Here is a 12432-nt window from a genome sequence, read left to right on the forward strand (position 1 = left end):
TGCTACAAAGTTGAGAACGGCTCGTGTCCAGGGAACGGCGCAGCATGCTAGACGATGTTATGTTGGCGACGACGACCCGTCGTCGTCGCGGGCGTGGTGCCGTTGTTGGAGCGCGTCGTGGAGCGCGATTGGAATCGCTTTCGGCAAATGGCCACAAAATGGGGGAAAAGAGGACACGATGAGGACCTGAAGGGTGGGAGGTGAAAAGCTTAAAGCACACGCTAGCGACCGACCGTTCCGATCTGTATCGGCCCCCTTGGCAGGGGTCCAAGGTGGTCCAAGACGGTTACAAGAGACAACCCGCTCCGAGAACGCCATAAAGAGCACGACATGACAATGCTCGAGTCAAGGCTCGGAGAGCAGTCCCCGCCAAGGGTGTCCAGCAAGCGGCAGCAGCAGCAGCCGCGACCGTCTGGTTTGTGTCCATTGTGGTGGCACTCCGTACTCCTGATCCTCCGCCATCCGTCCGTCCGTCCATTCGGCTCGGTCATAAGTTGTTTTTCAACTTTCAAAAAGCAACTGCCCCAACATAACCTCAGCATAAACCAATACACTAGACGAAGGCAACGCCGTTTGGCCGCCGACTGTGTTTGGCCCTTTTACTCTTTGACTCGACTGCTCGCTCCCCGGATGCCAAGATGTAGACAAACTCGCGCGAACTCGTAACAGGGCATGTAGCGACCCTTTCCCCGCCTCCCCCTGCTGGGGTGCGGTCCTGCAACACATGAACTCATTTATTACCGGCAACAACCACCGGGCACCGGGAGTGTCCGTAAGATTTTGAGTCAGCAGCAGACGACGACGGAACAATTGGATAAATCTCGTCATTCTTCTCGCCAAAAGACGCGACCAACGACCAACGATGTGTTGTGGTTGTGCTCCTGAGAGTTACCGGGGCATCATCATTCCGGTTGGAGGGGTTGGAGCAGCATTATTTATTGCAGCATTTATTGTTGCAAATGGACGCTAGATACACCTTTCGTGACCTGTGGCGAGATTCACCGTGATCTTCTTCACCATGACTAATTGCCGCAAACCTCGGACTAACTTTCTTCCTCGTTTTTTTTCTCCCTTTCGTCTCTTCTCCTTCTTCTAGACAATAGCAACTTTCACACATGGCGCGCAGATTCCATCCATGAAGCGTAAGTATCGCGGCAAATCGTATTCAGCACCAAAAACACACGCACACACATACACACACATGTGACATGTGAGGTGGCTTATGTTCACTCCACTCCGGCGAATGTGATGTAACGTGGTGGACACGGCTGGATGCATCACGATCACCGGACTGGACGACGCGAGTACATCGTGCGAGGTTGTGGTGTGTGAGGTCATCTTGTGTGCCGCCAACACCTTATACCGTCTCATACCACCATCAAGCAACCATCCGCGTGGCCACTATCAGAGGTATATCGACACGACTTCACATGGCAACATGGCGGCTGCTTCACAGACACTCACATATGTGGAAGGGCACCGCCACCATCCCATGGACTTACCGTTAGTTAGCCATTTTCGCACCCCGATCGGAGATTTTCCGCCCAGCCATAAATCAATACTCGCCAACTGGCATTCAAAGCGTCGCTTCCTGAATCCATTACGAACGAACGGGTAACGAAGGTTGGAATCGTGAATTCCGGAGCAGCATAACACGCCTTCCGCCAGAAACGAGGCGGACTCCACTCCAACCAGCCCTGGCCATCGGAAAGACGGAAGGGATGAGATGTTGTTTTCGCATTTTACTGCCGAAGACTTTTAATGGGCATCGAGTGCGAGGAAGAAGCCCGGTCGAGGGTCTAATGCTCGAATGCAGCTCTGACTCGCTGAATGCAGCACGGTCTGGCCAGGCTTAGGATGTTGTAGTAGTGTACACCCGTTAGTTGCTCGCGAGATCGTAAATTTGTGAGCAGGAACTGTGTTAACCTTTTCGGTTTTTTGCTGCTTTTCATTAAATGGAACTCTTTCGTTCGCTTGCTATTACTTTGATGGCCGCTTGGTGCAACTCTTCTCGTCGACGTAAGTTCTTCTGCTATCCGCCTGTAAGTCATTGGAGCCATCCTCACCGATAATTCGCTGGACTGGACCGCCCCGTGGATTCTTGCACCATGGTCAATGGTGTATAATCTTCTACATTCGTCGTTCCGTTCGCTCCGTCCGGCACTAACGTGGACTAGAGAGGATCAGGCTCGTCCTCGTGCGGTCCACAAATCCGACCTTACTTCTTGGCGGTACGGAGCTGGCGCGACGCGCGCGCAATTAAGTGCGTAAATGTGTCCTGCTTCGTGTATCGTGTGGACTCTGGACTGGCCGACGCCAAAAGCTAATTACCCCGGGAAGCACTTCGTGGCGGGTCTCGAAAGGCCGCCAGAAGAAGCAGCAGAAGAAGGCTCAGAACATTCCGATTCACGGAGGAGTCGTGGTGCTTGGCGTGGTGCAACGAGTCAACATGTCCACCAACGTGCCACCGTACCGTGATGGTAATTCAATATTCGTGTAGCGGCGTTCAACGAACCCGACCGTGCCGCCGCGGTCAACGACGCTTGGCCGGTGGTCGAACACGCCCTCTTCACCCCCTCTAACCACCCACCGAAAGGTGCACAGGTGATATATCACTGGCCGTTAACGGGGCGACGCTTCTTGCGGAATTACGCGGAAGAGATGCGATGCACCAATACCGCGGATCTGTCGTCGGTCGGACCATTGGAACCGTTTAATCCGAAGGCTATCGAAGGTAACGTCGTGGTGTGTGGTGGGGTCTTGGCCGGGGCCTTGGCTTACATACCGAGACGGAGGCGACGACGACGACGACGACGAGCACGATGCAATAACTTCTGGTCCGAAGGGTCCCCATGGACCAATGGGAGAACATTAAAACGAATGGGAGCAATAAAGCGGTAATACGAGACGAAAAACAGGGGAAAGCCGGCGGTGAGGTTGAGCAGGGCCATGTCCAAGCAAGAATCTTTAATGTCTTCACCTCGCCAGCATCGCCTCTCGCTCTCCACACCTTAAGTCATTTTGCAGACCGTATGTGCTTCATCGGCGAGAAACACATGAGGTGCTCACATCGACCGCCGGGAGTTGCGACTTCGTCCGTTACAAGTCGTCGCCGATCCCCCAGCCGCTCGAAAGAAGATTAACATCGAGCCACGAGTAAAACCAAAATAGAAGAACAGGACACCCGCTTGCCGTCGTTGGCGTCGTCGTTGTCGTTGGCATCATGGCGTGCTCAGATGCTTCGTGGTTTGAACATAAGCTGCTTAGTGTTTTGCGCGGGGTCTGGGCATCTGGGATTATGTGCAAGTTCAATGACTGAACAGCGAAACAATGGTGTCTGATCGAGTGTCTCTCCTTCTCTCTCTCTCTTCTGCTACAGGATCCGCGATGATATTCACGAAGGAACCGACGGTACGGATACAGTGTCTATCCGGCGCGATGCTGATCACGATCAAGGATGCACCGGCCAACCTGAACGGCCAGTTCAGCGGGATGGTGTATCCGAAGGGGCTGGCGAAGAACTCGACCTGCCTCACCGAGTACCACGAGCAGGAGGGACCGCTCCGCTACAAGCTACCCCTGAAGAGCTGCGACACGATGCCGCTCGAGATGGTAAGTGTGCGTCGCGTAGGTGCATATGTGTGTATGGTTTGTGGGCGACTTGTGTAGGTGGAGCGAGTAGTTGACGTCCATTCCATCAAGAACTCGCCGGCTTCGGCTCCTACGCAATTCTTAATAGAAAATTCCCTCACCGACCATGGTGACGCCATTTTAAAGTGGTTCCGGATTGTATACCTTGGATAGCCGTTCAATTTAGAGGTCATTCTCGTTGGAGACCCACACAAAAACGATGTCTCTACGCAACTTCTAACTCTCTAGCAGCAACCGATGCCAAGCACTGCGTTTGTTGTTGGATCATTTTATTGCGCAATAGAGGGAGTAGCTGTACAGATCAGATAATGTCACGGAGCGAGATTAATGTCAATGCCAGATGCGAATATGTTAAGCAGTCTCCGGGGGAGCCCTTTGGCGATGCCACCGTCATCGCCGGCCTTGGGCTCGTCACCAACCGTCGGATCGTCGGATGGATGTGGTTTTTAGAGAAGAGAGATTCAAAATGGAGAAGCCCCTTAAAAGGGCTGATGCTCCGTCGTTGAGTGCCTTGGTGTATATTGCGGTTAGAGGGCCTTTCCATCGATCCGAGCTTGTGGTTTTATAGAAGGGAGAAATAAACAAGTTCGATTGCCGAGCGAGCGGTCGCTTTGAACGAGTACGAAGCGTGAGATAAGTCCCGATATCGACGGACGGGGAAGGAATGTTGGAACGTTGTCCACGATTCTCACATCATTTCTCTGCCTTCGAGGTAAGCCCAGCTGTCAATAATCTGGTGCTGTGGAAGAATTTTCAGCTTTAATAGCGCAACGTATTATACATTTATGGGCTCTTGGCAACTGAATGGCGTCGCAAGAACGCATTTTCGTTTGACATTACATCATACACCGTTCGGTAGCATTGTACATCGGTGCGTGTGGCCTTCTCTCACTTCACAAGCGGAATATGGAAATGCTCTCATTCACGTGCGTTAAAGCATCCATTCCGTCTGAATACCGGTTCGCCGTGCTCTACATACGCCGTGCGTTCCGTCACAGCTCGCCTGCCATTCTGGCACGCACCGGTATCACACCCGGGCCTGTAACACGGAAAAGGCGGGCCTACTAATGGCCATCATGTGGCCATCTCCGTCTGTGAGCTAAACGGAGCATAATTCGCTGAAACGGGAACAGCGCCATCCCGTGTGTAGTGCTTCTGCGATTGCCGCAAACAGAGCGCTTCCGGGATGTGATTAGATTAAGCAAAAAACCATCTCCCGTCGGCCACAAGGCCAACGAGGTAACCAGCATACAAAAACAACAGATGATGTTGCATCCATTAATAATGATGATTCCCTTGGATGACATCAGCGCAAAACAACAACACCTTGACCGTCGTCGTGCGAGTCAAGGTTCGTCGCCTACTTCTGCTGTTGCGTTGAAGTCATTCGTTTAAACCGAGGAACGGGGCTTCCGCGTATTGAACGGGGTGTCAAATGGTGCATTTATGGGCAAAGGGGGCGGGTAGGGCTGTGCAAATGGGTGGAATCATTATGACACCCCCCCAAACAATCAGTCATACCGTGTATTCCCCTTTGGAGCCGATCGTTGTACAAATGAAGAGAATCCGCGCATGCCAAAGTTGGACGTCGAATGGAATGAAATGAAGAAGAAAAAAAAAATCACCGAAAACGGGTTCGAGACACCCACCAGCATCGACCACTGCTTCCTGTTTCCTACCTGTGTTGGATGGATACCTTTTTTTTCTGTGAGCCCCCTTTCCAACACCATTAATCGCACAGTCATTGACCATTTGGCGGCGCTCGTCACAATGGCGTAGGCCACCGGGGTTCTGCGGTGTTGTGCTTTTGTAAAAATGTTTTCGTGAAAGGCTTTTTTGTTGATTGATTAGTGGCCGCGGCAGTCATGCGATCGCTCCAGGAACAGAGCTGGAAGGCGCTGAGGCTGGAAATACCAACGCGATGATGATGATTCCGCTGTCGCATCCTCGTCTCGGTGTGGTACCGCCATCATGCCGTCATGCCGACAAAAATAGAATTGCCTCACGCCATCACGCGCCATCGGCATCGGCGCGCTGGGCTCGATGAGGGTTACTTCCTTCCTACTCTCGCATCGGCGTCCTCGCAGATCGTTCCAAGCCGCTGTTTCCTTCATTAATTCTACGCGCGCGCGCGGGCACCACGATGGTTGAGGCCACCCCTTGAACCCAACGCCCTCTCGATGTCGTGGGGTCCGGATCGAGTAAAGCGCTCTTCGTCATTCTCGTACCTTTTTTGCCGCTGCTGCTAATGGTGGTGGTGATGGCTGCAAGTAAATGAACAAAACTCAAGCCACGAGCAGAAAAGGGAGGGATGGATGGTGGTTTCATCGAGCCGTTTTTCAGAATTTATTCGTCCGCGAATCGCGATCGCGACGAGCGTTGCACAAAAACTTCCTTCCCGAGACTACTCCTCAAGGTGGCGGCTGCGATGGGGCTGTGGCAACACCTTCTTTACCATCGTCGTCGTCGTCGTCGTCATCATCGGAAACAATGAACGTTTTGCACATAATCACATACCAACGCACACACACACACATGATGGCTGGTGCTAGACTATCATCGGTGATCATCGGTTAACGATCAACAACATTAGCAACCTCTTTGCTGCTTCGTGTGTGTAAACAGCTGCAAAAGCTGTTGCTGCGGCTGCTGCTGCGTTCGGTTGCGTTGTGTAAAGCCCCAACGCTTCAAGGCAACAAACAAAAGCGAGCTGGAAACGAAGAGCAACTCCGAGAGATGTACATATTTCACGGCACTCCGGGCAGCCACGCAAAAGCTGCTTGGCTGCGAAAATGCAAATGAGCTAGCAGATAGCAGACACCGGACAGGGCAGGGCAACGAGGTCGAAACGTTTTAGGGTCTAGAGCCAGAGCGTTGGTTCCACCTTCCATCTTTGCAGCCGTGCCTCGATCTCTCGAGCCCAGATGGTAATGAGTTTATCCTCGGAACCAAATGCTCGCGCACAAGTAAACCGTGTGCTTAAAACCGCGAATAGAATGGGCCAATGGGCAAGCAGCCTCGGTATCGAAGCACACCGAGAAGTCACTCCGGTATGAGGTGTGTGTGTGCGAACCAAAATAGGAAGCAAGTCGCTTTTTCAAAACCCTCAAGTCCAGTCCCATGGCGAAGCGAACCGGATTTCGTAACGTTCACCCGGACCTGCGTGAAGGCGCCAATGGCGGTAGTAGCGGTAGCGGTGGTGGCGGTGGCGGTATAATCGTCCTCAAGGTTGTTTCCATTCCGCTCGACCAGCGACGCATACTAGCGAGTGAGCTGCGTGGGGTGTAGCGAGTAGAATCACGTCGTGGAAGGCCAGACCCAAGACCCCCACCACAATGGTTGACAATGGTGGTGGCCATGTTTTCGAGTTCGAGCGTGTATGTGATATTGGTCTCGGGCACACCATAACTTGCGACCGATGGACGTTGCAATGTTCTCGCCTTTAAAAAAAAAGGTGAGTTCGTGATTAATCCGCAAAGCGAATGACACCAGCTCAGCCCACACACACTCGAGGCCGCTTGTATTTGTGCTCGGTTGGTTCGGTCCGGGATCGAGTGTATGTGAGTCCATATGGTGTGTCCTGGTTGTTGGTACCAGCAGGGGGTATTTAATCACCCGGTTGGTATTTTCGATCGAACCAGTTTCGCTCGATATTGCCTTTTCGTAGCAGCAACAGCAACAGCTGCACAGCAACACGCACACACGCAAAGACCTGATCGAGCTGACATTTCCATCTGCGTGCTATCTTTCTGCTCTGCTCCAGCCTGGGGGTGAGCGCATGATTCGCGGACGCTGGGGTCCTTTCGCCTCGGTCAACGCAATATTGCGCAAGCTGCCGAAAGCGCTCGCCCCGCGATTCGCGCGGACAAGACGGATTGACACGGTTGATTGACCCGTAAGGTAAGGGTTCGTGCCGCCATCGCCGCCACCGCCGACAACAAACTATCCGGCATCGATCGATGCGGGCTGTTTCGATCCGATCTGGATCGTGGATCGGTTCGTGCTTGAGGAAGCTCGCCATCACCATCTGCTTACATGAACCACGGTGCTGGATGGACCCATTATGACACGACGCGTTGGGTGAACCATTGAAACCACCATCTGGTGATCGCAACGAGTGAAAAGTGAAAAGTGTATTTGCCGGTTGGGCCGGTGAGTTGATAAGCCGGCACGGGATCATCAAAACCGATCGGTGGCTTCGAGACAATCGAGGTGAAAGTCAGCCTTGAACGAACCGCTGATGATGGTCGATCGATGCTTCTTCTTCTTCTAAGACTGAAGATTGGTCACGAATGGTGTCATCGTTATTGGCGCTCACTCGATGACTCCCCAAAAATATAGATAACTCATGTGGAACCCCGCTAGCTGATGGCTCTATCGTTCGACCGCTTATCATGTTGAGGAATGTCCAAGCATTCCACGCAGCTTACAGCCATGGGAAGATAGAGAGAGAGAAAAAGCGAACATAATTTATGCCAAATTCCCTTCTTACTGTCATTCCGTTGCCACGATTATTCTCCTTTCGATATCTTAATGCGCTCGACAATCTGTCAGCCTCGGGACCGCACATTAGTCCGCGCATTAATCTGCAGTTTGGTGAAGAAACCGTTGCCTAGCTGGCTGGCTGGCTGGCTGGCTGACGAAAGAACCCATTTCGTCACTAATCTGTACATTAAAACGGTCAGCTTAGAGCAGAAACATTGGGAGCTAATGCTGTTTGCTGCTGATTCTTGCCATGGCCAAAGCTCCGAAAACCCAAGGTTTGCGAATGCATTTTCTACGATAAATCACTTCCAGCAGAAGAAGGGAACGGGACTCATGCGGTGTCGACTGCTCATCAGCAGCTAGATCTGTTGTCGTGGCTATTCTCCTGGCCGCCGGTCTGATGTGAGAACTGTCTCGCGCTGGTCTCTGTGCGGCCATTCTGAATTCAGTTTTCATCATTCCTACTAGGAGCAGAGCTTCAGCGGATTTGTAGATGAGAATTGGAATGGACCGACTTTATGGCCTCTCGTCTCGGCATTTCGTTAACCGAGATTTTGGTCCGCTGATAGCGTAACCGTTGCTGCTGCTGCTGCTGCTGCTCCACTCTGTTGATTGCTTCCGGGGGAGGCATCGTCGTCGTTTGGAGGTGCCAATTGCATTTTCCGTTCCCGGGCCATTCCCGGGCCGTTCCCGTTTTGTTCCCGATCTTCCGGGGCCGGTAACTGGGTCGGAAAGCATCCACCATGCGGATGGATCACAAACAACCGCTCGAAATAGGCCATCACAACGGTCGTCGTCCATTGTACGTCGAACGAGGTCTCACCGAACGGGCGTCATCATTTTCCGCTGGAACGGTTCGCGTTCCCGGAACGAATCACGACGACGCTGACGACGCCGCTGCTGATGTGTCGCCGAATCCCAACGGAAGCAAAATGTTGCTGCTATGCTCCCGTTCTCTCTCGGTGGCCAGAAGAAATGGAGCACAGCACCGGTGGTAGGGAGGCCATTTGCGTGACATCGAGGCCTGTACGGTACAATGGGAAAAGATAGAACCGTTCCGCGGGCGAAATTACTGAGAAAATTAAAACCACAATCCGGCGTGAACGGCATTTTAGGTTACACGTACACGCGTCGTCCACCATATGAGAACCACGTGAATGGCCTGACAAACATCAGACCGCGTGTCTGGTTCGTCAGCTGGTGTACGGGTTCGGGTCCGGACGATGCTCCAACAATTCACACGAGCGTTAAAGCTTAATCCTCCCTGGAAGCAGGAAATTGTTAACGGCCCGGCTCGCTGTCGGCAGGTCGGTCCCAGAGCCACCCAAAACACCCAAAAGCCAAGGCGGACCTAACGGTGGATGTAATCTTCTCGCTCTCTTTCTCTCTGTTTGGTTTGCCACAGCATACTTGGATTCTAACGCAATTGGGCAATCTTATTAATTTTTCAATTATCATCCCAACAAACAAACCAAACCAAACCCGGAATAGAACAGAAGAACAAACCTGACGCTATGGGCAATGGTAGTGCTGCAACCAGTCGTCGAATGACGTCGACTGACCCTTTCCTTTCGAGCCTTTCGAGCGAAAGGCGATTATCACAGACGTTGAGGTTGTTGTTTGTGATGTTTTTCGTCGAGTTGTCGATTAATTATGAGCAGCATAATTGGCGGTACGTAAACTGTACGCGCAGGGAAGGTAACAGTACTCGACCGGCCGGCCGACCGGAGGGTTTGCATCTGCCAAGATCAAGATCAAGAGCCCACGGAGGAGAGATACATCTTGATGGTTAGCCCGGAGAGACTGTAATGGAGGTCTCCGTCGAGTACCTTTCTGTGAGAACGCATGAGTATGGTTTTGATTTCCCCAAGATAATCCCGAGCCGCCGAGTTTGTTCGAGACAAACTCCTGGAACTCGGATCGGATGTGACGGGCTCCACTCTAGATGTCAACTCCGAGCCGCAGTCCCCCGAACATGACAACAATCCAAGCTAGACTGTCATGACGACAAAAGACGGAAGTGCGGCGTTCGTTTTAATAGTCCCCAAACGGGGCACGGGGAAAAAGGGGGGGGGGGGGGGGAAATGACGAAGCCTCGGCCGCGGGAAAAAGGGTCACACAACGGGAACCTCGCGCGCGCGCGTACAAGCGTGGCGCACCGTGGATTTCGTGGATGACGTGCTGCCGAAGCGTTCGTTGCGAGCGAGTAGTTCCGGTGAAATGTCGGACTGCTCTGTGTGTGTGTTTCTACGCAGATGGACAGCGAGAAGGGTCTCGTGGTCATCGCGAGTCCAGAGGGCATTCCAGAGAGTTTCCAATGGCCCCGGCGAACCTCAACCAGCGTGTCGTTGTCATGTTTTCGTCAATATGTATGAAATGCCCGAGAGCTGGGAGTGCTCCTAAGAGAGATGAGGACAACGAAGTAACGGTACAGCCTAGCCTCTACACGATTCCCCTCCCGGGGGTAGTTTTTGCAACAACAACAACAGAAAATAAAAAAAAACAGAACTTGACCCAGTGCTGGAAGGGGCGTAAACTGAACCGAGGCCACATCCCGAAAACGTTTCCCGCGTTTGCTGACGTACCGGAGCGTGTAAATGGTTTTAATTGGTGACCTCGAGCAGGTTTGCCAGGAAGCCCTGGACACTGCGGAAAAGGGGCTCTGGGGCTTGGCGCCATTAAGGGCAGCAAGATGGTCAAGATGACCCAGAAGTCGAAGCCGTTCGCGACGCCGTTCAATTGCATAATGCGCCCGGATGGCCCGCCGGCGCTTTTTGGGTGAGTCGATACGATCCGCTGTGCTCCAGGTCAGAAGGGCTCTCGTGGATCGTGGATCGAACGGAGTAACGGTACCGCTGGTGCCGCAGTAACCCAGTAGGCTCTGGGTCTCTCTCGCGTTGTCAACGTCGCACGTTGGCCGCCAGCTCGCTAGCTCGAAAGCTTCACGAATGCAACAAAGGAAGAGACCTCCCCGATGCTATCGGGCGCCGCATCGTGGGCGCCCTACTATTCTGCGCCCTATTCTGCTGCCAAGCAGCCCTCTTCAGCATCTGATCTGACCGTGCTGGTCCCACGCTGGCAGCAACAAACGACGACGACGACGAGTGCGACGTTCCCGGAACAAATGTGGAACGCTCAATTGGGACCCACTCGACGCGAGGGCTTCTATTGATTTCGAGGTCCACGCTCATAATCTTGACTCGAACGGGCACACAAGACCCTAAACGAGGCCACCACGACCACTCTGCAGAGTGGCGACTGTGGTTGCTGCTCGTAGGCTCCGTCGCTGGCCTGGAATTCTTGGCGCGACTTGACGCCCAGGAGGGGCCACAAAAGCCACAATCTAACCTCAATTCCAACCGCACAGAGCATCCAGAAGGGTACAGAAGGGGACACAAGAGACAGTGGTGGTGGTGGTGGTACTCACACTCCCGAGCTTGATCGCCATGCCGCGCACTTTCTACAATATGGCGTCGATCGGCGGGCGAAAGAGGGTCAACGCCGTATTGCTTCCCTTCCCTTCCGAAGCGATGGAGCGACGTAACGGGTGTTTCTCGCGAGAAGCTGCCTCCCGTGGTGCGTGCGTTCTCTGGAGAAAGTTCGTCCGCGTCCAAACGCGAGTTGTATCGATACCACGAAAATGGTCTCGAATGACCTTGAAGACGTCTCGAAGGGAGGTCCGTGGTGGGAAAACTCGAACGGCACCTCGAATTCCGTCACGTGAAAGCGACCGTTTTGGAGGAGTCCTTCGCGCTCGATCGGACACAGGTGAAAGGCTCCTATTGCCATTTCTATTGCCTACCGGGGGCTACTATCAATCACAATCCTGTTGGCGGTTTTGTTCCGTAGCTTCAGAGGAGTGCCTTTGAACAGCGAACTTTCTCTGATCCGCTTCGTTGCACGCCTGTTGGATCATGTTACACGGCGGCGGCCACGGATTGAATAATGTCCACGAGCGAATGCTTCCGAAACGGAAAGCTCTCTGGTGTGTAATCAGCGATTGTGTGACGCATGCCACGGCCACTGGTCGATGATACCGCACCGATAACGGGGTGAATGATTCACCGTGATATTGAATAACGCCGTGGCCGTTGCGCATGCGTCTTGAAGAGAAGGGTGATCCGTGGTGTTAGGTTTTCAATGTTGGTCTTCCAGTAATGTGCGAATATCTTATCCAATTGAATTGAATTGCAAACAAAGTAGCCGGTGGCAGCTAAGATCCAGACTTATAGTATTACACCCGAGTAGGCTTCGGCAATAGCTGAAGACGTTTCTTCTTCACGTTTTATTGTTCTA

The 12432-nt window shown here is 52.9% G+C and overlaps 1 protein-coding gene across 2 annotated transcripts in view; it reads left to right on the plus strand.

Annotated features, from left to right (window-relative positions):
• The window catches only part of LOC125954623 (uncharacterized), a 35989-nt gene that overhangs the window by 19116 nt on the left and 4441 nt on the right, over positions 1–12432 (plus strand). For both annotated transcript variants that reach the window (XM_049685083.1, XM_049685082.1), the window contains exons 4-5: positions 1097–1142; positions 3380–3612. In XM_049685083.1, the coding sequence (XP_049541040.1) occupies positions 1097–1142; positions 3380–3612 (279 nt within the window). The remainder of the gene's footprint in view (positions 1–1096; positions 1143–3379; positions 3613–12432) is intronic.

The sequence above is a fragment of the Anopheles darlingi genome, chromosome 3 (assembly GCF_943734745.1).
Source record: "Anopheles darlingi chromosome 3, idAnoDarlMG_H_01, whole genome shotgun sequence".
NCBI lineage: Eukaryota > Metazoa > Arthropoda > Insecta > Diptera > Culicidae > Anopheles > Anopheles darlingi.